This window comes from Semicossyphus pulcher, unplaced genomic scaffold (genome assembly GCF_022749685.1).
Source record: "Semicossyphus pulcher isolate SPU_LCO1_2020_fin unplaced genomic scaffold, fSemPul1.0.p SCAF_17, whole genome shotgun sequence".
Taxonomy (NCBI): Eukaryota; Metazoa; Chordata; class Actinopteri; order Labriformes; family Labridae; genus Semicossyphus; species Semicossyphus pulcher.
Window position 1 is genome coordinate 22,081,311 of NW_027211681.1, and position 23,534 is coordinate 22,104,844.

The 23,534-nt window shown below is 41.1% G+C and overlaps 3 protein-coding genes across 3 annotated transcripts; 2 read left to right on the forward strand and 1 right to left on the reverse strand.

The window, feature by feature from the left end:
* Positions 1 to 1,050: 1,050 nt before the first annotated feature.
* Positions 1,051 to 11,909, reverse strand: LOC138595207 (RNA exonuclease 5-like). Its single transcript, XM_069666559.1, has 19 exons — positions 11,859 to 11,909; positions 10,828 to 11,097; positions 10,572 to 10,698; positions 10,354 to 10,474; positions 9,948 to 10,055; positions 9,767 to 9,855; positions 9,130 to 9,245; positions 8,889 to 9,027; positions 7,500 to 7,594; positions 7,313 to 7,415; positions 7,144 to 7,232; positions 5,217 to 5,325; positions 4,442 to 4,558; positions 4,227 to 4,364; positions 4,028 to 4,120; positions 3,596 to 3,947; positions 3,312 to 3,508; positions 1,420 to 1,529; positions 1,051 to 1,342 (listed from the first exon to the last, which is right to left on the reverse strand). The coding sequence occupies exons 2-19, from the start codon at positions 11,088 to 11,090 to the stop codon at positions 1,288 to 1,290; spliced, it is 2,421 nt and encodes an 806-aa protein (XP_069522660.1). The 5' UTR covers positions 11,091 to 11,097; positions 11,859 to 11,909; the 3' UTR covers positions 1,051 to 1,287.
* Positions 11,910 to 12,401: 492 nt separating this feature from the next.
* Positions 12,402 to 16,221, forward strand: eri2 (ERI1 exoribonuclease family member 2). Its single transcript, XM_069666638.1, has 10 exons — positions 12,402 to 12,424; positions 12,772 to 12,830; positions 12,919 to 12,999; positions 13,108 to 13,235; positions 13,342 to 13,504; positions 13,801 to 13,901; positions 14,281 to 14,362; positions 14,445 to 14,533; positions 14,803 to 15,317; positions 15,369 to 16,221. The coding sequence occupies exons 1-10, from the start codon at positions 12,402 to 12,404 to the stop codon at positions 16,219 to 16,221; spliced, it is 2,094 nt and encodes a 697-aa protein (XP_069522739.1).
* A 976-nt stretch (positions 16,222 to 17,197) lies between these two features.
* thumpd1 (THUMP domain containing 1) lies at positions 17,198 to 20,123 on the forward strand. Its single transcript, XM_069666042.1, has 5 exons — positions 17,198 to 17,664; positions 18,240 to 18,417; positions 18,513 to 18,598; positions 18,919 to 19,081; positions 19,216 to 20,123. Exons 1-5 carry the CDS (start codon positions 17,461 to 17,463, stop codon positions 19,548 to 19,550), a joined length of 966 nt encoding a protein of 321 aa, XP_069522143.1. The 5' UTR covers positions 17,198 to 17,460; the 3' UTR covers positions 19,551 to 20,123.
* The last annotated feature ends 3,411 nt before the right edge of the window (positions 20,124 to 23,534 follow it).

Sequence of the window (23,534 nt, forward strand, 5' to 3'; positions counted from 1 at the left end):
AGCAATATCACACTGGAGGTTCTGATGTTCTGAATATCAGCACGGCTTGTTTAATTACAGAGCACCTTTTATACAAGGGGAATAGCTCAGTGCTTTACGATTAATTGGATAAACAGGCAAATAAAAGTAAGTGCAAATACTACTTGATAGAACTAAGAACAAAACAGGGTCCAAATAGCATGAAAAGGCCTGCTCATAGATACATTTGTATCCGAGTAAAATACAGTGAAGTGGACCCTATCGACAAGACATTTAAAAAAGGTTTGTTATTAAAGAGGAACACTTGATACTGACAGTCAAAAATGAAAAGACAAAGTTTAACATCAATGCAGGTTTAATAAAGTGCAGTATCAAAATGCATACAGTAGATCCTGAGAGATAAATACTGCTCATTGTTTATTGCATTATACATTTACCCAACATGGGTGTTGGATTCTGGCTGACTTTGAGTTTACATTCACCTCATGATCTTAGAGTTTACATTCTTCTTACAAAAGAGTCTTATTTGGAATTTTATGTGGAAGACGCTCGAACAACATTTTAGTTTGTGTTACACTGAGTTATGTGCTGTCTGACTTTCATACTCGCACATAACCAACTGACTTTGTTAGCCTGCCATTTGGAGACAAATCATCCATCCATTATCTATACCACTTATCCTGTTCAGGGTCACGGGGCGCTGGAACCAATCCCAGCACTCATTGGGCGAGAGGCGGGGTACACCCCGGACTGATCGCCAGTCAATCACAGGGCTGACACAGAGAGACAACCTTTCACGCTCACATTGACAGAGTCACCAATGAACCTAACGAGCATGTGTTTGGACTGTGGGAGGAAGCCGGAGTGCACGGAGGGAACCCACGCATGCACAGAATAGAAAGGCCCACTTTGCCTGAACCGGCGTTCGAACTAAGAATCTTCTAGTTGTGAGCCAACAGTTCTAACCACTGCACCACCGTGCAGCCTAGAGACAAATCAAGTAGATCCAAAAAGCCAAAATTCATACAAGGATTTTGTACCAAAGGCAGATGTTTAATTGAAGCTCTGAATATTTCCAGGTCACAGAAATTATTTAGTGATTTATAAAGTAGCAGTGGAAATAGAAAACATCTCAGCTCTCTCAGTAAAAAATACTAAAAGTCTCAGGTAAAGGAACAGCCGGGAATTTTTTTTATTCTTATAAGAATTTCACTTGATTCAAGTGACACAGGCTCAGGAACTGTTCGACTGGTAGATATTTTTGCAGGTTTAAAATCCTTCCCACACAGGAGCGGGTCACTGTTTTCTTCAAGACGCTCCCTTGACCTCGATAAGGCACAAACCAGGAAGATGTCCACGAGCACTAAAAGAAGAGAGGAGAAATTTTAGTCATGTTTTACTTGGTAGCAGATTTTCCTACACACAGTCAAGAGTCCTCACCTGTTGCATCCGAGCAGAACAACCACAGACAAGGTGCCGTTTGAGAGAGACCTGAAGAGCTTCCCCAGGCGGCGGTCCAACTTCCTCATCATGAGATCCATCTCCTGGTCCTGCACAGATTAAATTGGCGTTGCATGTGCTCATTGTTAAAAATTAAACCACACAGGTACCAATAAATCTACCTCGTGTAGCTTTTGTACAGCATCTTCGCTTTGCTGTGTGTGCCGTGCGCAGGCTAAACTTTAAGACTTAAAAGTTTTTATCAGGAAAGCAGGGCCCTGTCATGATGTCATAAAAGATTAGCCTCACAGAACCGGCCCTAATCTTACAAGCTTTTCACTGTGAGATTTTAGTCAATACAATATCTGCAGAGAGCTGACTCAGCCCGCGAGCTGAAAGGAGAAACAATCTGTGAACCATGATGTTCTATCATTTCCCAAACAGCTGCCGTCTTGGGTTTTCACAGACAACCGCTTGAAGAAAAGGGCAAAAAAAAAACAACCAAGTATACTCGATTATAGCTACACAAGCAGCAGCCCCATGTGGTTCTAAGACTCACACCAGAAAACAGCATTTCTGGAAGACAGGGAGAAAAAAAAGGAGAGGCAATTATTCTTCAGAGCCTTACAGCTAGTGAGACAAAAAGCCCGTCTCCTAACGGACGGCAGCAGAGGAAAAAAACATGGTGGCCATGATCTAAGTCAGTTTGTTAGCTTCAGCTGCACCCTGAACTTATTTCTAACAAGCTCGATTCTGTCATAGCATTTTTAATACCAGTGTGTAGTTTCTAAGCATGCTAGCACACAGAGAAGCAGGGAGTGTCCGAGATAAAACATCGACAGCACCCACTGGAGTTGTATTTTGAAGCACGCTGTAATGGGCTGCACTTTTTCATTCTTCGACCGCTCAAAGTGCTTTAGCCATTCACACAAAAGCTCTCCTTCACACACACTCACAAACCCTCTGGAGAAATTTGGGGCGAGGTATCTTTCCCAAGGACACTCAGACATATGGACTGGAGGATCTGGGGATCTAATCATCCGATCAGTAGACAACCTGCTCTAGCCACAGGTGCATATAGCTACAATTAGGCCCAGCTGATGCCTCTGCCAACCAGCCGTTTCTCATAATTAGTGTTTGAATTAGACCAAAATCTAATGAATTCATCCTTAAATCCAGGAGGAGGTTTGTACCAAATTTGCAGAGATTTCCTGGAAACGTTTCTGATATATCCACCATATCAGTTGAGGTTGTTTGTGCATCTGATTAGGATTCCTCCTGGCAACTCGCTGTGGAGGTTTTCCGAGCACGTCGGGCCACCATTGAAAGCTTCCTCGCCTACTGCTGCACGGTGTGGTTTAGCAGCTGCACAACAGAGGACAAGAAAGACCTACAGACGTGACGTATACACTGGCCGGCACTGTAGGAAAGCCAGTTGTATCATAAAAGACCCCACCCACCCTGGACACTGCCTGTTCTCCCCCCTTCCCTCTGGGAACAAACTAATACCCCTTTCCCACCTAAATTTTGCGTGTTGACGCAGGTTTTTCAAACCCGGGAGATCCGCTTATAGATGCCGACTGCCTCTTTTCCCATTGCCAGTGAAGTATCCTCCTCTCTTTTCTGCTGCGTCACCGTCTGACGTCACAAACGCGCCCAAAACAGCGTCAGTAAACAGTGAAGATGTAACGGTGGTTAGGTCTTTATTCGCTCAGGTGGAGCTGCAGTGTAATGTGTGTCAGCCCTGTGACTGACTGGCGATCAGTGCAGGGGGTACCCCGCCTATCACCCAGTGACAGCTGGGATAGGCTCCAGCCCTCCCGCGACCCTGAACAGGATAAGTGGCATAGAAAATGGATGGATGGATGGAGTCAATGCAGCCTCCTCTTTACCTGAGAACTGTTTTGCACGTGGGTCCTCTTCTCTTCTGCTGCCTCCTCGTCAGGGTCCACTGAGGAGGTTGGCGTGTCCATGGCAGCCCATGCATGTAAATGGGGCGGGGTTAGAGACGTACAGACGAGGTAGTTCCTCTTCAGTAGATCCTCAGAGGCGCTGAGGGCTGCATGTTTACCCTCTGAACTCTCAAACCCTGTCGACCAGAGACATAGACACTCTGAATAAACCCCCTCACACACAGAACAACAACAGATAATGAAGAACACAGATTTGTACTCACTTATGTTTGCATGTCTCGCATGTTTCCCAGGTTTGGCCGGCAGGAGAACGCTCTCCACCGCACCAAAGTGAGTGAATATCTCTCTGACTGTCTCCTCACACAGTTTAGACTTTGTGTTTCTGGCCTGTAATGTTTTACCGTTTACTTTAGCTTGAGGCAAAACGTTTGACGACTCAACTGAACTTTTAGCATCTAACGTGTGTCCATTGACTTTTGCAGGAACGAGTATGCACTCAGCCGTACTGGGCTTTAATTTAACAGCGTAGATGTGATTCGTGTTGAGACTGTCGCCCGTCAGAGCATCAAGAGTCAGATCCAAGTCCAGCATCGACTCATTAATGGGCCTTTGAACCTAGAAAAGAAGAAAAGCTTTACCCGTGATGTCAAGGGGAAAGGAAACAGAAAGCAGAAGAAAAACAGAAGGGAAGTTACCTTGATGGATTGTCCCTGAACGTTAAGTCCGTTCAAAGCTTTCAATGCGAGGGCAGCTCCCTCCAGGAGCTCGAACGCTACCTCTGCATGAACCTGGAAACCAAACACGGCCAGACAATATCAAAAAGTGTAAATTCAGAAACACAAACAGCAGTTTTTGACGTGTAAAATAGAGGATAAGAATGTCAAAGACATCTACCCTGATAGCTGTGCTCAACATTTTGATCTTCCGAACGGGTCCGCAGCAAGAAAACAGCCGCTTCACTTCCCTCTCAGTGAAGCCCGCAGGAAACGGACCAGCAAACACCACGCACATATCTCGAAGGTTTGAACACTCCTGCAGGATAAACACACATTAATCAGTGCTTTAGAAGAACAGGCAGAAGTCATGCTGTTCTGAGTAAAATGTCTCACCCCGTGGTGCTGTTGATCCTGGTTAGGGAAGCACCTCTTCAGATGGTCTGAGATGGAAGAGAACTGGAGCACTGAGAGGAGCGGACACTTGGTCTGTCTCCTGTAAGAGGCCAGCACCTGAAGCAGACAGGATGAGGTAACAGAAAGGCAAAGGTGAGTGAAAGAAAAGGAGGAAAAGAAGCAGCAGCCTGTCACCTCTGATTCAGAATGAAACACTATGTATATTGACCTATGACATAATCGATGTCTCTTGAACAAAAAGGGCTACTTCATTCATCTTTCTATCTCTTTGTCACTTTATTGTTCATCCCCAAACTTTGCATAAGACTTTTCTGAATGGAGACGAGAAAAACCACTAAAGCCTTCATGGGGACTCGCCGCGTATGCTCCAGAAATGAAAACAGATCCTTGCATATTCTGGGTTTGAAACTTGGTTCCAGGCCCCTCAGATCTTCTGACACAGGCCTCCTGGCGGTCCCCCGCTCTAATTTCAAACTAAGAGGTGGCCACGCTTTCTCAGTCAAGGCCCCTCGACTGTGGAATAACCTCCATCCTCGGTCAGGTCTGTTCCCTCTGTTGAGTCTTCAAAACATGCTCGAATATGCAGTCCTGAACCAGCCGCCTGTTCTGTCTCATTGCTTTGGCTTCTATATATTGCTTCTTTTATGCATTGTACAGCACTGTACAGCTGCTGCTGTTTTTATAAATAAACTGACTTGACTTAAAGTGTTTCATCAGGTAAAGGTCAGGAGGCTAAAGAGTCAGGATGTCTCACCTCTTTGTCAGAGTTGTGCCACTGCTGACTGGACAGATCCAGGGTGACATCAGAGCGCTTTCCTAAATAGGTTACTGAGTGGCCGAGTGTCTGAAGTATGTCGGCAAACCTGCACAAGAAATAAAGAACAACCTGTCAAATATAGCTGCAGCATAACATGAGATGAAATGGGTTTCATAATGTGACAAAGTAACAAAAATGTGCAAAAAATAATTTATAGAACATATTTTCCCTAAAAAATACCTCTGTGTCTCTGTGTTGTCTCTATGTTAGAACTTTCAATTACTTACAATCTGCTTGTCTAAAACATTTTTTAAACCTGGAAATTTACACTAATGTGATCTCTACTTAGAGATTCTACATAGAAATGTAGAATCTGTAGGCAGGGGCGTGGGTTTTAAGGATGGCAAGTGTTCTGGTTTCTGTTTGTAGTGCGCCTGTAGTCCGAGTAATATTGACCAATCACGTATCAGCAGGCTGCGGCGTGTGCAGGAAAAACAGTGCATGTGGAGAGCAAAAGCAGGCGAAACGTCATCCGTCATAATGACATCCCGGCTCCCATCAGCGGCTATCTGATGATAATTTAGCTTCTTATTAATCTCTATAAACAGACATCTGCATGCTAACAGCTAACAATCTGCTCTAGATCTTAAATTCATCTTGAGATAAATTCCCTTGACGCTGCATCATGAAGGCCGTTCAGTGTTCAGATTTTTTTCCAATTTCCTCAAATGCATCAGAAACTATAGATCCGACCTCCGTTCAACAGACGAGCATTTTAAAAGTTGTTTTCTTCTTCTCTTGAGGACAGACCTGACAAAGGTTCATTTTTACTTTGTACTCATCTGCATCAGGATGTCAAGGCAAAAGACCCGTTAATTAAATTCAATCACAAGAAAAACGGTTTCTTTTTCTGTAAACAATGCAGCACGCGGAAAAGGTCTTGACTGGAAGTCGTTTATCGCTAACTGCTGGCTGCACGCCTGGCATGTTCACCGTTGATCCTAGAGGCTACATCATCATCAGACTATAGCCGCTGGGATCCAATATTGCACCAATGTGACAGGATGAGACCGTGTCTGCTTTCTGTCAGTGTCGTAGATGTAACATACAGCATTGTGACGGCCTTCCTGCTGAGCAGGGTCTGCTTTGTGTTTCCTCGTTTCTGTTTCTCTTTTTTCTGTGTTGCAGGTTCCTGGTTGGCGTGACGTGGGAGTACCTGGCCAGTCTCCTTAGGTGCATTTAAGCCCTGGCCTTCCCTGCGTGTGGTTCTCTAACATCATCACTCTCCATGCTTCGGGCACCATGTTATTATTTGGCACATCTTTGTAGTTTTGTTTCACACCATACAACACTTTGCACACATCACTCGCGCACCCACCAGCAGACACCTTGATAACACCGACTAACACACCCCGTAACATTTGTATTTAAACTTACATTCATCTCGTCATCGTCAAGTTAAAATAACTATTTCCTCCTTTTGTCATGGCTCACGGGCCGGGTCATGACAGCATAGAGCTGCAGGTCTGGGTGTCAGTTTGACTGGCAACGGTGCTGAACAGAGGCCAGAGAGGCAGGATGAAGCGGGCACCTCTCTGACTCACTGCTTTCTTCATTCAGTCCTGAGCTTGCTTGACCAGCGCTGCTCTCCCTTTGCTTGTTGAGTCGGGGACGAGGGAGCAACTGCATGGTCCACTTACAAACAGCAACTTACAAACCCAAACTCATTATACCTTTAAGGCTTGTGCAAAAAGATTTCTTTCTTCTTGACCAGCTGTTTCTATCTGACTTGACTTCGCTACAAGCCAACTGGGTGTTAAAACAGATGATGTGACGTGACTTATGCCGAGTTGCAGGCGATGCGAGCAGCACGTTTCTAAACAGTTTTGTCTTTTTGTAAATCTTTGATCTGAACGTGTCGTACCTGAGACTTGGTGCAGGTGCAGGAGCACAGTCAGCAGACTCCTCCTCTATCTTATATCCCCACAGCTCCTCCAGATGAAGTTCTACAACCTGACAGTGAGCATACACAGACTGCGTTATATGGACTGTGTGATCGTGCGTGTGTGTGTAGAGAGAGAGTGATGTGTTACCTGGCGAGGTCCTTTTTTAATAAAGTACTGGGCCAGCTCCAGGGCCGCCACGGCGTCCTCAATGGGATTATGACCCTTCTTCTCTTCAGTCTGTATGTGCCTCCTGGGACGTAAGCAGAAAATCTAATTATGAGCCGAGGTGGCTGAGAGAGACACAGAGACGCAGCGGGACACAGATACAACTCACTTCAGCACCGTCTCGGCCAGGACCTTGAGCTTAAACCTCTGTCCAAACTCTCTCCTGTACAGCAGCGAGGTGTCGATGACGTGCTGGTGGATCAGCTGCAGGGAGGACACAAACACCGCACAGGTCAGAAAGTCAACTTCTTATAGAAGTTTAGTTTGTCTGAAGAGAGTCTCTCTAATATCAAATATCTCTCCACAATCCTTCTGTGTGTAAAGAGGAAAAATACGCCTTGATAGTACTGTAGCTATTTTGAGAAAAGCCTGGCTGGCCAAAGCTGGAAATAAACAGAACAACCAGAACAAATATGTTATAATGTGGAAATAATGGGATAACTTTTAAAAACTGGGCTCGACCAGTTCAACCAATTTGATTCTTCCAATTTGTTACATGAAAAAAATTCACGCCTCTACGTGCAGAGTTTGGATATTTCTAACTTCTGTCTAGGGTTACTTTTTTTCTCTAAATGGGACCATAATTTACAAACAAAGATCATGCTGGACTGAAGAAGACTTAATACTAGCGATGAGACGATAAACTCACAAGAAACAATTTTACTGTTACCTTTTATAATCAGTGCAGTTTACCATCTGCTGTCCATTAGAAAGAATGCAGGGTAGGGGCACTTATGCATTACTTTCAAGTGATAATCTTAAAGATTTTCATTTAAATAAATGTCTGTTAAGTCACTGATGAAAGCCTTTGCATTTGCAGTATTACAGACTGGCTGTCTGGTGCGACTTTTGCGGGAAAAATCATAAGCGGCGCCCAGTTAGTGACGCCTTTTCCTTCAGCCAGCAGTGGTTGGTCTGCCAGAGAGGGTAGGCGGAGCTAAGCGGCTGCTTTTCCGGTCTCTGCAAGTGTTGCGAGTAAACAGTAATCTACTATGGCTGAACAAACAAAGAAAAGATGGATGACTACAGATACAACTTCAACAATAAGTGAAAATCCAAAGAAAAAGAAACAAACTCGACGCTCAGATGAAGCAAACAGTCTAAAAAGGAAAGCGCCCGTCAGCGAGGGAAATCAAGAGTTACAACCGGAGCCAACCGTGGACATCACTCATGCAACACTGTCTGGATATCTGGGAAGTGTGCTCCCGCAATTACAGTTTATCGCCATAGGTGGCGCTCAAGACAACGAAACTGAGATCTTTGTGATCATAACTTTTGACCTTTGACTGTTTCCACTTCTTGTATAGAGTCAATGTACACATGGTGACTTTAAAGACTATAAAGGGTGTAGGTATGTTTTTGCTAAATGCACACTTCTATCTACAAACATGTACAACGTTTCACTTGCCCTGAGGATCACTATACTCTCAAACAACCCCAAAACACAAAAGAACTCAGAACTCAACCACATCCTGGTCATTATATTGTAGTTACTCACTTTCAGAGCCATCAGGTCGTTGTTCAGTGAATGGCCCACAAGAACTGCGTCCCCCGGAAGCAACTTCCTGAGTTTTGCCTGAATGTCCCGCAGGGTGGTTGTGATCGGTCGCAACATTGCCGCCGTTATACCAGAGAACCTATCAGAGGGCACCAAGCAACACAAAATGTTTGTAACACAGTCGGTGATGCTTGTTACAAAGCTAAACCAACATTTGTATTTTTGGTGTTTGTGTGTGTACCTGGTGAGGTAGTCGAGGATTCGGCTCTGGGGTTTCACCAGCTCATCCAGCACACAGTTCCCATCACTGTCCACCAGAGAGACACGAGCCAGCTCATATCCTCGTTCTGTTAGACACTGAAACACAACATCAACACACTGATTAACTGTCCAAGCCTTTAAACCTTGGAATAACTCAGGACAAATTCTAACATGATGGTGATAATATCACTGTAACAGGACGCTGAATAAATCGAGATGGCAAAAGAGAGAAATAAACAACTTAAACATTAAATACCTTCAATTAAAAAGGTGACGAATCCACAGATTAGACCAAGATTAGTTATAAAATGTGAAGGTAAAGTAAAACTATCCTGGGTGACAGCTGCTCTTCATGTGAGTGGAATACAAGTGTTTCAAAATATGTAGCTAATTCTGCCAGATGGTAAACACTTATAAAAACAGACTACTAGCAACATAAATATGCTTTAAATTAAAGACGTAGGAAAATCTGAAAATTGCACATTAAAAAAACTAACAATATATAAAAATCCACTTTCTGCCCCTGTATTTATACTTTAGTATTTATTCGCTTATATTACATTTATAGAGACCTGCTTCTACAATGGAAATTAAATATCTAACTGAGAGCATCTCACCATTTCACAGTCAAGTCCAAAGAGAGGGCAGTTGTCAGTCACACAGTCGACACTGTCTGTGCACAGAAACTCCTCAAAGCCCGGCATCCCTGTGTCAAAAGGAACAACAAAGAGGTGATAAAGTAAAGATAGAGAGTGGGACAACGTCCACACTGACCCAGCCAATCAGAGACAGACTCACCTTTGACGGGGTAATGTCTCTTGATCATCTCGTCCAGGGGGAGAACATACGCCGTCAGTCCTCTCCTCTGTGTGCCAAACTTAGTGATTACTGGGTGACTCCTCAGTGCTGCAAAAATGCACAAAAACACAACCGCACACACAGTTTAGAACAAGAGAAAACACAAAACTGCTGTTAAAAGATAATGTTTCAGACTAGATGCAACAAGATAATAATGCAAAGATGTTCTGGTGACGACTCCTGGGGCATTCAGATCAGAGAACAGCCTTTTAAAATCAGTAAAAGACGAGACGTGTTGGTTTTCTCATTAATTTCTTAGCTGGACAAAAACTAGCCTCCTGATAGCATAATAACAATGTGTTCCTGAACTACGCTCATCAACAACAAATTAAAACACAGTTCTCACCTTTATGCAATCCACTGCTTTCGTGTTGTCTCTGAGAACGGGTTAAACCATCTGTTTCAGGAAGTTTACAGCTGAAGATTCCTGAGGCCAGGTCTGACGATGATGGAGTAAAGGTGATCCTCTAAACCAGCCAGATAAAAAACAAGGACCAGTGTTAACCCAGAACAATAACACAGGTATATGACTTCTTCCCTTTCCCATATCCTCCATGTACTAACGGTGGTGTAGCTGGTCCGGAGGTGTCGCAGGGTGAGGTAGTGTTTGTAAAAGTGACTCTGGGTCATGCCCTCCACAATAACCACATTTATCGCTGTAATCCTCTTCTGATGCAGGAGTCGGCACCAACTATATAAGACACAGGGTGATGAAGACACAAATTAAAACAGATCATTTAGATTATTGCTAGAGCACAGGGGATAAGTTAAATTACTTCACAGAGAGTTATTTGATGAGAGCTAATACAGAAGACATTACCTGGGCTGTTTAATACCGCCTGTTTTCCCCAGAGCGGCATAATGCAGCAGCTCCGTCAGCTCATTTTGTGTAATGGGTTGTTGAAGGTGGTCGGGCAGCACAGAGATCCTCGGTGAGGGAGAAGAGCGTCCACAATCCAGCGACTCCTCACCAACCTGCACAGTTTTTAATCTCTTGGCCTTCTTCTGTGCTGTGGGGTCGATGTTCTTTCTTTTTTGTCTGTTGCATGTCGCTGCTGATGATGATGATGACGGAGGCTCCATGTTCAGGCTACAAACAAGAGAAAACATTTTTTAAAATGACAGTGACTCAAATCTGTCGCAAAACAAACAGTCGAAGGAGAGCGTCTATTCTAGCCAACTTGGGGTGTCTATCAAACTTTTTGAGTTTTGACCATATAACACTTCCTCATATAAATAATCAAGTTGTCTCTTGGAGACTTTGTGCTAAGACCAAATAAACACACAAAACGAATTTAAGTTTTCATGCTTTCATTAATGATTAAGTATACATCCTCACGATTTCAGCAAATATCTTTAAACTATTAAAGTTTTGATATAGTTTAAATAATCTTCAGGTACACTAAGAGAAGAAAATAGGGTTTAGAATATCATAAATATATATCTGAGTTATTACAATTAGTAACGTTTTAATAGAGGTATCAAATTGGTAAGAATATTGAACATTTTCAATATAAACATGTTATAGTCAACAAAGTATTGTCTTTGGCGTTCTTTATCCCATTGTAAGGGTGATGTGTGCTTCAAAGCAGATCTAATGACTGCATGATAATGTGTTTACTTTATTTCTGCTCTAACTTTCAGGCAAATAAAGCAAACTAAGCTGGTTTAGTGGCTTAACCTGTCTCTGAGGGAATTTCAGCTCTCAGTTTTGTGGTTCAGTGCTGTAGTAGTTACACCGAAACTTTACTAGCTAGCTCACATTAAGAAATAAGAATACACACCTTTACATTTATAAATATTGAATGTTCATATGTACAGTATACGCGGAAGAATAAATGTAATAAATACCAGATGTTATTTATCCTTCAGGTTCCAAATTCATACTTCATACCTCTGGTAGAGGCTAAAAACACATGGCTAAGCACAGGGACTGCTGCAAGCTACAATTTGTGATACTACTTCCGGTTTGTAACTTTAAAATTAAGTTTAGTTATAAGCTTTTGTATGTTTTTTTCATGTCATTTCATGTCGGGGGGAAATGCGTATATATGGGAGCCAAACATAACAAAACAAAATGGCTGAGTTATATTACATACATGTTTTTCATTCGTGTTGACCTGTTAAGTCAAGAATTGAATGCTTTTGTTTTGAAGGAAAAACATGTAAAACCGGAAGTTTAGCCTGCATCGTTTCGATAAACTCCGCCCTGCTTTCCTGCAATCGACTATTTGTTTCGGAAGTTGATTTCACTGACTTGCAGCCCAAAATAATCGAGCTCAAACGGACCGATGAATGAGTATTTAAAAATCAGCGCGATTTTCGTTTACTACTTTGTCTACTGTTTTATTGTTTTTAAAGTTGGATGCCTGAATTCAAGTCACAGACAACGTGATGTCTACAAAAAAACTGGCCAAGTAAGTCATTAACAATTGATTAACAATGAGCGTTTAGCGATATCGCTAGCCAAACAGCTAACCTAAATAACAAACTGGCAGGAGGACAAATGACGACTTATTGTAGCAGTTAATAATGTTTCAACAAATAGAAATGTTAGACATTTTTGTAACGTTTAATGCTTGCAATTTGTTTTAAAACGGTCAACAATACTTGCCCATTTAGCCCATGTTGGTGCCTCTCGTATTCAGTATGTAAGCTAGGGTTCTACTAACGCTAAGTTTTGGCAAGAACTTGATGGGGTTTAGGTATTTACAATCTAGTTTTAACAGTACTTCATTGCTGCCTTTCAAACCCTTCTCTTCAGAGAACTAGGTTTATTGAGGCAGCGGAGTCAGTCCTCAAACAAGAAATCACTGGTATCAAGTAAGTATGATTATTTCACTGATAATGTGTTGATGTGATAGACAATTACACAGTTGTACTGCAACTTTATAATACTGCTTGCTTTCAGATCAAACATTTTCATACCTGATTGTGATTGATTTTGAGTCAACTTGCTGGAGAGAGAAAAACAACTACGGTCAGGAAATTAGTAAGTTACCCAGTGTATATTATTATTATCCAGATTGTTTATCCCTTTTATCGCCTGGATTACTGAGAACACGTTCTCCTTGTTCCTTTCTGCATTTCCTCTGTACAGTTGAGTTTCCTGCTGTTCTCGTGAACACGTCCACAGGGGAGATTGAGTCCGAGTTTCATACTTATGTTCAACCCCAAGAGCACCCAATTCTCTCCGAGTTCTGCACTGAGCTGACCGGGATCACACAGGTGTCACATAAATACATTTCTACAAACATACCAATGGACTTTCTGATGCCTTGTACTCCATACACTTTTACATTACATCTGACAGCTTAATTTATTTGTCTCACAGGTGCAAGTTGAGGCGGGGATCCCCCTTCAGATTTGTCTTTCCCGGTTCAGCCGATGGCTGCAAAATCTTCAGCTCGAGAGAGGGGTGGTCTTTCCCAACAGACAACAGAAATCCACTGCACCTTCTCCTTCTCAAAAACTGTGTACTTTCGTCACATGGTCAGGTAAAAGTCAACTGTCCTGGTCTACAACTTGTATTGTAATCTTTAATTATCCTAATCAATCTCATGATGAGGTTTCTGTCTCAGTTGGTGAGGATCTTTCCTGCAGAGCACACTGAACATCAAATGTCATTTTTGTTGTTACACATTACAATCCGTATCTGTAGCTCCACTGCATTATGTGCATGCCTTGCTATTGTGGCAAGGCAGCCTTGTTGGGATATTTAAATGTTACTTTGAGACTATGAGCTGAAACGCATTGTTAATTTTAATATGCCTCCATCTGCGTTGCGTATCAGACTGGGATCTTGGAGTTTGTTTGCAGTATGAGTGTAAACGCAAGCAGCTTTATAAACCTGATGTGCTCAACAGCTGGATAGACCTGAGGAGCACCTACAGGGTAAGCAGAAGCTCAGTCACTTGTGTGTTCTTCACTTCAAGCATTCTCACTCATGCCTATGGCTGTAGCTAACATTTTTTTCTGCAATTGTTTAGTCTAACAGTTATTTTTTATCATTTGGTCTATAAATTCTTATCTGAAATGACCAGAACCCAAAGTAACGTTTTCGGATTGCTTATTTTGTCTGATCAACAGTTTGAAAACCCAGAAATTATCAATTGTGTATATATACAATTATCGACATGACTTTATCTTTGCATGTAAGAAGTTGTAAACAGAAAGAAATCGTACTTGGTTAATTATTCGATAAACCAAATTTTCCATCATTTCATTTTAGCACTTCTCATGCTGTGATTGACCCCTTTTATGTGTTTCTCAGCTGTTTTATGACAGGAAACCTAAAGGCCTCAACGGGGCACTTCAAGATCTTGGAATACAGTTTTCCGGGAGAGAACATTCTGGTACAAAAAAAAGGTTCTTTTGCCAAGATATTTCCCCTTAAATATAGACTTTATCTAATCCGAAGAGCCATTTTTTCTTCAGGTTTGGATGACTCCCGAAATACAGCTCAGTTGGCAGCGAGGATGATGAGGGATGGTTGCGTGATGAAGATCACCAGAAGCCTGGTGAAGGTGAGTGGCCAACGTCCAACGATGAATCCCAACTGCTAAATCCAGGCCCCCCTTCTGTCCCCCCGAGCTTAAGCCTGATGAAGGAAGTCGTTGTGGATGAAGCTTGTTTGGTTCAGAAAGATCCTTCATGTAGAATTTTAAATTTTATTTGTTGTGATTTTCTTTTATAAATAAACAGATAAATAACTGGAGTGTTTCAGATCATATAATCAGAAATGGGTGATCTCTTATGAGTTACTGATTAAATCTCTCATCTTATCTTCCTCTAGGCTCCATTATCAGTCAAACCTGTGCTTGGAAACACAACTGCAGACAACAAGAAAGGAAAAAACAACACTAATACAGAGGTCAAACCCTCATCATCCAAGATTCCTTCGAAATCATGTTCAGAAAGCCTTTTAAAGAAGTTAGAATCAAAGGAAAACTCAAGTTCTGTGTGTCAGAGCCTGATCTCACCAAAGACGCTGCTGAATGGAACAACAATGGCACTGTGGGGACACAGCAGGAGGTCTGCTACAGCAGGGGGTGTCACTAATACTTCCTCTTCAGTTTTGATAAATTGTCCTTCACCACACAATAACAACAACAACAGCAGCCTTGTTCTGTTGTCGACTACTGTGGGCTGCCTTTCAAATCTGCCTCAGACAAACCAGCCCTCAAAAATGGCAGCATCAGAGGGACTTGTGGAGGAAGAAGTAGCTGAGCTTTTTGTGGAAACAGAGGACAGGTGTGGGTCATACGACGATGTGGTGTTGGAGGGTGATGATCATGGTATCAGTCATGTGTTGGACGAGCCTGATAAGAAACATTCAGCAGGTGGTCAGGTCACATTAAGGGACACTATCAGAAAAACAGTAAGCATTCAAACCAACTTTAAAACCCAAAATATCACCAGAGAACCGCTGACGTTTTTATCTACAAATAGAATGAGGTCACAGGTCAACGTGTCTTATCGGTTGAATGAAATCAGGCAGCATTCAACGATCTCAGAGCCTGATGCTTGTTTTGCTGTTCCTAAACCTATTACAAGGGACTTCAAACAAAATCAGTGCAAAACAGGGCCTAAAACCTCTCTACAAGTACAAGAAAAGTCCAGTGGACCCAATAAAAACTCAAAAACAAACACCCCCTTTCTATTCAGGAACAAACCCTTTATCCCAGAAAAGACCTCCACCCCTTACACCTCATTTGCACGACCCAAACCAGTCATCACCCAACACACAAAACACAGAGAGACCCCGAAATCATCCTTTACCATCTACACTGACCAAGAAAAACCGTCCAGTTCCTCCATGTGTGGCTCCTTTACCGCCACTAAGAACGCCCTCTCCTCTTTGTCAACCAACTCTCTCTCCTCACGAACCAATCAGTCCTCCATTTCTGTGACAATGAAACCAGGACAGAAGATCACATCCCCTCTGTGTGCGTGTGGTCGGCGTGCAAAGCGGCAGGTCGTAGCCAATGGCGGTCCGAACCACGGGCGAGGGTTCTACTGCTGTCCGGTCCGCCGGTCGGGCAGCGGAGGCAGGATCCAGAAGGGATGCGAGTTCTTTAAGTGGGAGTCAGCTGTGATGAAGAGCAGCTCGGTGGCCTCTCCAGATGTCAGATCTTGTGTCTCGCTCTGTCAGATGAACTCGACTCTAAGCTGTCGTCTCCCGCAGAGGTCAACCATAAGAAAGAGCTATTAACCTGTGGAGGAAAAAGCTAAGGGTGTATGTTCTACCTCATTTACACAGATGTTATGTGATCAATGTTAAGCCAATTACCACAAAGACACTTCTTCAATAATTGATAATAATGTGTCACCTCTTTATGTATTGTAAAAAGTAAATAATAATACGTACAGCATGATACTATAAATCCCACCACCTCATTTAGCAGTCTAATAAAGATATCTCAATATGGGCGTGAAATAGAATATAGTTTTATTCAAGGAAGAAGGAATATGGAACTATGAACTGAACACAGATGTCCGTATCAAAGACATAATGGATGTTCAATTTAATTGATTGATTCCAGTTTGGACAGTTTATTGGCTTTTATTCAGATAAACAGCACAAAACTGTCTGTAATGAAGGATTTGATGTATTTTACAGAAATTAACCATGAATAAATAATGCTAATTATTACAATCATTAAGCATTCATTAATATTATACATTACCTAATGAAATTAGATACTATGACGTAAGCAATCTAGATTTTATTGAAGAAAAACCATTGATCAACACTGATAATAAACTTGACTTGCCATGTATTGTACAGTAAATATATTTTGGATATGTGCTTTGAATGTCAAATGAAATGTTATAATAAATTAACTAAATGACTGTTTAATTGTGTCTCTGTTCTATGTTTATTTTTTAAATGTTAGAAAGTTTAAATGTTTCTCTTGGTCTTAGCTTCCAAGTAGTGCTCTGTTAAACATAAAATCGCTGCATAATCTTACTGACGTATTAGCATCTAAATATAGTTAAAGTACCCAAATTAGATTTGCCGATTCAAAATAAGTAATATTCGAGCACTTATTTTTTGGAGTACACAGAACGTACAGTATAAACTCATCGCCAATTAATCAAAAGTGCGCAACGTTTCGCGAGAACGCCGAAGACTTCTGTCCCTCTTCGCACACCGTACAGTTCGACCAAAAACGTGCGATGTTGTGACTGAATGAGATCTCGTCCGTGGAAACAGCTACAGTTTGGACTCGAGCACAAGTTGAGACGGATAGTCTGTATCATTTTGCAAACTTCACATGGTTTTTACAGTCTAGACGGTGCAACTTGAAAGCGTTGAAGCTTTCGTTAGCCTCAGCTGTTAAGCTAACGGCTAATAAAGCAGAGGGTTAGTTACCAAAACAAGAAGATAGCACGCTGCTGTTGACCTTAAATTTAAGATTTTGATTCAGCCGAAACCTATTCTGCTAACATGTCGGCCGCGTCAAACGAGACAAGAAAGCGGAGCAAGAAGCGGTACGGGGGCGGGCAGCCCAACAAGCGGTGGAAGGGCTCCTTCCTGGAGGTGGGCATGGAGGGGATCCTCATCACATGCAACATGAACGAGAGGAAGTGCACTGCGGAGGCCTTTAATCTGCTAAATGAATACGCCGACAAGCTTTATGGGCCCGAGAAGGTGAGTTTAGAAGCACCTTATCTGTTATACATATCAGACTCGTTTCTTTGCCAGTGAATGCTTGCTTTCATTTTCATTTCACAAGTAACTATGCAAGTGGAGTAAATGAACTACACACTACAGTATAGTGGGCAAGTTAAACTGGATATTCAAGCATTTTCTAACTTTTTAAATGCACTTTACTTGGTTTTTTTGTGTGCATGCATTTAGACAATGAATTTCATTAATTGTGCCCTGCAAGTAGGTAAAGATGGACTTGAGACTGGTCTCTTTTACAGTACTACTATTGTTATCTCTATGATTAGCTTGCAATGACAAAATAGCTGAATGTTTGTTTATTTCTGTAACTGTTGATGGTTGACAGAAAATAAATTGCTGATTAATATTTTAGCAAACAAAACATTGTCAATAAAAGGCTCTTTCCACCAAGGAATTGCTTGTTTGTATATAATTTCAAGGCAAATATATATTTGGATTTGAATGATGTCACCTTCTACTAAAACTGTGAGGGGCAATGATACAATGATATATCAATATTTTGTGGTACTAATGTATGGCCACTGTCGTGATCACAGTTTCAAGACAATAATGGGAGCGATAGTGAAGAAGAGGAGGCTGAAGAAGAAGACGTTGCTGAAGCGCTGAAGAAGGAAGTGGCACAGCTGCAAGCTTCTGGAGCCAAACAAGAGAGGCGCTTTCAGTCTTATGAAAGCGGAGCAAACAATGTAATCTTCATCAGAACTCTAAATCTGGGTAAGACCTTTTTATCGGACAAATCACTGATATGATTAGTTTGTGACTTGCTATTTTTCTTGCCACAATTTCATATTTGTAAATTCCCTTCTTAGAATCCGACAAGCTAGTTCATCACATCTTGTCTGATCTCCACACCACCAAGAAGAAAAAGTCACGAGTGATCCTTCGGATGCTACCTGTGAGTAGTTTAACCGCAACATCTAGCCTAACTGTTTTTAATGTGATACAAATGAGACAGTTTTAAAACAGGATACAGGATTTGACATTTGCATGTAACACTTTAAATGCTGTATGTATCCAAATTACAACAGTTAGGACAAGTTTTCACACTGCATCAATGGTTAACATACCTGTTGTGTTAATTGAAATATGGTGCAGTTGTTTTAATGTCTCTCAACAATCAGAGTTTATTATTATACGTACAAGTATACAAGAATTTAATAATTTAAGTTTGCTGTCATATTCAGTCTCTAATCATGGTGATTCTGCCTTATCCAGGTAACTGGAACATGCAAGGCCTTCCAGGATGACATGGTGAAGTACCTGACCACTTACCTGGAGCCTTGGTTCAAAACCCCGAGCTGTGCTACCTACCAGATCGCCTTCAAGGCCCGCAACAGCAGCCATAACAAGAGAGACGAGATCATCAAATCTATTGCAGGTAGTCTTCTTGTACTAGATTAATTTGTTGAGTCTATTTGATGTGGTCTGATATTTTTGTGTGAGGAAAAAGGTGAATTTAATCTTTTTAATCATCATTGAACAAAACTGAGTCGTCCTTATTGCCTTTTCCAGGTCTCGTAGGGAAGCTGAACCCAAAGAACAAGGTCGATTTGACCAACCCAGAACTGACAATCATTGTGGAGGTCATCAGGGCCGTGTGCTGCATCAGTGTGGTAAAAGACTATACACTGTATAGAAAGTACAATGTTCAGGAAGTAGTGAAAGAGGACACACCAAAGCCTGATGGGACCACAGCAAAAACAGATACGAGTCCAGCCAAGGAGAAGGAGAAACAGGATACAGAGGAGACGAACAAAGAAGAGAAGAAAGGTGAAGAGGAAAACGGTAACAAAAATGTGCCAGAGGACAACAAGGAGGGTGATGAGGGTGAAGGTGACGGGGAGTAAGAGCTCGCTGTTTGGAAAAGCTGGCCGTTTTTAAGTTAGATTACGAGTATCTTTTTAAAAAATCATCTCAAGTTGCTTTATATTGTTGTGCTTTTGTTTTTCAATGGAAGCTTCAAAGATAAGATTTCTTTTCTCGGCAGAATAACTTAGGTTAGAGTCAATAACAATCCTACTGTCATTTAATATCTCTTTTCATACTCAAATAGCTACCCATGATGTATTGGTTTCCACTCCGTTTAGATGTCCATTTTAATTAGCAGTGATTTAGAATTAACTGTATATATCAACTTTCTGTAGCATAACTCTTCCATCAGCTCATCGTTTTTTAAATGCTCAAGTTGTTTTTTAATTTTAATGTTATTTTATTTTTGATGTTTTTATTTCAAAGAAGAAATAGTTTCATTCAGGTAAACTGGTGTGTCACATATTTTGTAACGGTGTGATTCCTAAAGAAGTCCCTGAATTAAAGCTGTGTGTGTTTGACCTCCTCTTATTTTAGTGTACTGTATTCTTCAAGTATTGACAAAACTGTGGTGAAACTAAAACTTTTTAAAATAAAAATTTGGTACCTCATACCTACAAGTTGCAGACCAACCTCACTAAAATACAAGAGATCACTATCATCATATTATTTTGCATCTACGTCTGTAGAGATGTCCTGAGTGAAATTGGGTTTGCTTACCACCATCATTAAACTGCCATTTCTTCTCTAAACCACAAGATGGTGTTAATCCCTAATTTTGAGGAGACCTCACATCTGGTGTTGGATGATTATTGCTCTATGATGAAGAGTTATTAACAATCTTCAGTCTTGCTAATTATCTTTGCTAAATCATTTCTCCTATGAAGAACTGCTCAAATCATTTTAGCAATGTCTTCAGCTGTTTGTAAATACAAGCAATGCAGGCATGGCTTAAAAAGATAACACACTTCATTAATCCATAGATGGTGTAAAAGACAAAATATTATGTGGTAATATTGTGTGCGATATGTAAATAGTTAATATGACGGCAGGAAAAGTATTCAACTGGAACAGGATGCAGTACAACTAGTGGTGCAACAAACTGCAAACATCTTGGGTAAGTTTGTTCAGTTCTGTTAGAATATCTAACAGATAGATATATATACAATAGATAAAATGTTTCAATACAATTGTTCACATTTTATTGTGAGACAGATTTTTTTTAAGACAAAACTTCCAGGACAGTCACTCTCAAGATGTCGAAATTAGCACACACATCAGCACAGGTCCTTTTTAAGATAAGATAATCCTTTATTGAACCCCAGGGGGGAAATGTGGGTGTTGCAGCAGCACAAAGACAAAGTAGCAAGTAAGTATATACAGTATAAAAATAAGAATAGATAAAATTAAAAAAAATACGAGGTATATACAGCTGTTGTACAAGTAGGAGTAAGTGACAAGATAAGGTGACATGGTATGCAGGATGAGATAACACAGTATGATGTGAGGTCTAAGGTTTACGATATGGACTTTTTGACGTTATGCTAACTGCATGCTAACTTGCTAAAGTAAAATGTTCACCATGTTGGTTAATTGTTCGTCAGATTTTTGTAGACATAATTATTTTCCAGGACGGTCACTCTGACATAACAAATTAGCTTTATCTCTTTGACCTAATGCTACCTGCATGCTAACCTGTTCACAATTTAAGTTCAGCTTTTAAGCATGCTAGCTTATGCTAAAAATAAATAAATACGAAGGACAGTTCAGGTTGATGTACTAGTTTTGCAGGTATTTGGTAACATTGTTGAGACACTGTTTGAAACGTCAGAGGGTGTTTACCTCATGATGGTGTTACAGTAAAATCAAAATCACAAAAATCTGTCTCTTGGTACCAGGACATCCCGAAAAAATTATATGGTAATCCATCCAATTGTTTAGATTTATACAACAGTTAGTTCTGACCAAGTAATCTGATTGGACAAGAGGCATTCCATGAGTGCTGATATAGAGAGTAACATCACTGGGACTTTTCTCTCTGTGTATCACTCCGCCTCAGCCAGGTGTTCTGAATACTGTTAATTAACATTACAGCAGACTGTGTATGTCTAAATTGATCGAGCGGGTTCCTCTGAATCACACAGCAGACTCGTATTTCACTGGTTGATGATAAATTAAAACATACAGATAAATGTACATGATAAAAAAAACAGCTGATCTGTGGTAACCTGTAGACACAGAGTGCAGGAGAATGTTTGGGTGGCGTGGCAACAAAAGTAAGTTGTGGAACTAGTTGAGTTGGTGGAGCAAAAATGTATCTGTTGTTGATCTTTTAATTACTATTTGCAGCTTGTGTAACTGTTGTATAAAAGCAATATCACGCTCAAGGCCCTGATGATGTCCTGATGATACAGTCATGATGATACTCAGTACAACCTCACAACCTTAAACCTCAGTCTGATTTAAACTGATGGACTTACTAAGCCACATTGTAATCACTAGATTAACATGACCAACATGAAAACGGCTCCCTTAGTGTGTTTGTTTGATTCCGTTATATCCTGGTCTTGTGTCTGTGAGTCTTGCATGAATTTTATCTGTTCAGTTTGCAGGTTTAATATGTACTCATATTTCTGTAGAAATATCCTGGGTCCTTCCACTGCATCCTCCGAGCCTTTCTGCAAAGGTCATGAACAGTTTTATGGTTTACTTTCTGGAGTTATAACCAAGAGAAAGTGCCTTTATTTATGAATGTAAGAGCAGGGAAATCAACACTGATTATCTACAATTAAGAGAAACTTGAAATTGTTCTCTACTGCAAACAATGGTGCAGTGTAATTCGGGACTATGCTAGCATTCAGTGAAGGCAATCATCATTGTAAGGACTTCCGCAGCTCTCTGTATTTGTCACGTAGACGTAACACACATTAACAGAAAAGTGAATTTCTCTCTGCTCATTACACTTTGGCTGAACTGTTTTTGTGACCCGCCAGTCGTTATCTCCGACATATTCCGCTAAAACTCACAAATTGCATTTCTACCTGCTCTCAGGTGCCCCAATCAGTGTGACCTGCTGACAGGCTTATAGCTGCAACACAAGGGGAAAGGACTGGATGTTTTCAGCCTGCCAGTGTGTTATTAGTACAATACCAATTAGACTGTGTGACTAGCCTACATAATGGCTCACATACTGCGGTGCCTCATAATGATATCACAGCGGTTGCATCTTAATGATATCTCTGCTGTCAGGTGAAATCGTTGTCTTATTATATATCATAATAAAAACAATTTCCTACAAATTCAATGTTAATTTTTATGATTGCTGAAAATAAAAAATGTTGCATTCAATCAACAAAATGGTTTTAAACGTTTTAACAGGAGCAGCACAAACAGAACCAAGAGAATACTTACAGCACTAACCACTTAGTGTTGTCTACAAGAGTAAATAGCGTCTGATGTTTTAATTGCCCCCAAGGCCATGTCTAATTAAACCTCAGTGGGAACTAAAGCCCACTGCTTTCCAGCCAAATAGGCATACAGACACGTACGCATTGTTCTGCCACCCAGGATTGTACTCTTATTCAGGTTTAAATGTCACAGGCCTGTGAAACAATTGCATCCACAGGCGCATGTGCACACGGTCCCCGGGGTCAGGATTAGCATCCATTGGTGTGGCTCCATATCTGACCTTTATGAGTGGCTAAGTAGTGCTCTCCAGGGTCTCATTTGTCTCACTTTACCCGAACAATGGCTTCAGCCCCCTCACAACTGTAGCTTTCTCTCTCTCAGTGCAGAATGAACACATCCTGGCTTAAAATTTGTAGTGCTTCAGAGCTGTTCAAGGACTCCAAGTGTACTTGTCATGATTTTTAAATAACCAGTAAAGCCCCTGACATTTAGTTTCAAAATGTATAACCTCATTATTATCACCAAAAAGGGGGAAAAGAACTATATTATATAGGCGTTATTAATTTTACTTTATCATTCCAAGGCTCATCTGCTTCAGTAGACCTGTCTTTGTG

Bases quoted from the DNA above. Each gene is read 5' to 3' on its own strand.
- LOC138595207 (XM_069666559.1), bottom strand. From the start codon at position 11,090: ATGGAGCCTCCGTCATCATCATCATCAGCAGCGACATGCAACAGACAA. The intron at 10,056-10,353 runs GTGAGAACTGTG...GCATTTTTGCAG, and splicing joins AAGCAGTGGATTGCATAAAG to CACTGAGGAGTCACCCAGTA. The intron at 3,948-4,027 runs GTAACTTCCCTT...CTTCTTTTCTAG, and splicing joins TTCAGGGACAATCCATCAAG to GTTCAAAGGCCCATTAATGA.
- eri2 (XM_069666638.1), top strand. From the start codon at position 12,402: ATGTCTACAAAAAAACTGGCCAA. The intron at 13,236-13,341 runs GTGTCACATAAA...TTTGTCTCACAG, and splicing joins AGCTGACCGGGATCACACAG to GTGCAAGTTGAGGCGGGGAT. The intron at 14,534-14,802 runs GTGAGTGGCCAA...ATCTTCCTCTAG, and splicing joins TCACCAGAAGCCTGGTGAAG to GCTCCATTATCAGTCAAACC.
- thumpd1 (XM_069666042.1), top strand. From the start codon at position 17,461: ATGTCGGCCGCGTCAAACGAGACAAGAAAGCGGAGCAAGAAGCGGTAC. The intron at 18,418-18,512 runs GTAAGACCTTTT...TTCCCTTCTTAG, and splicing joins CATCAGAACTCTAAATCTGG to AATCCGACAAGCTAGTTCAT. The intron at 19,082-19,215 runs GTAGTCTTCTTG...TGCCTTTTCCAG, and splicing joins GATCATCAAATCTATTGCAG to GTCTCGTAGGGAAGCTGAAC.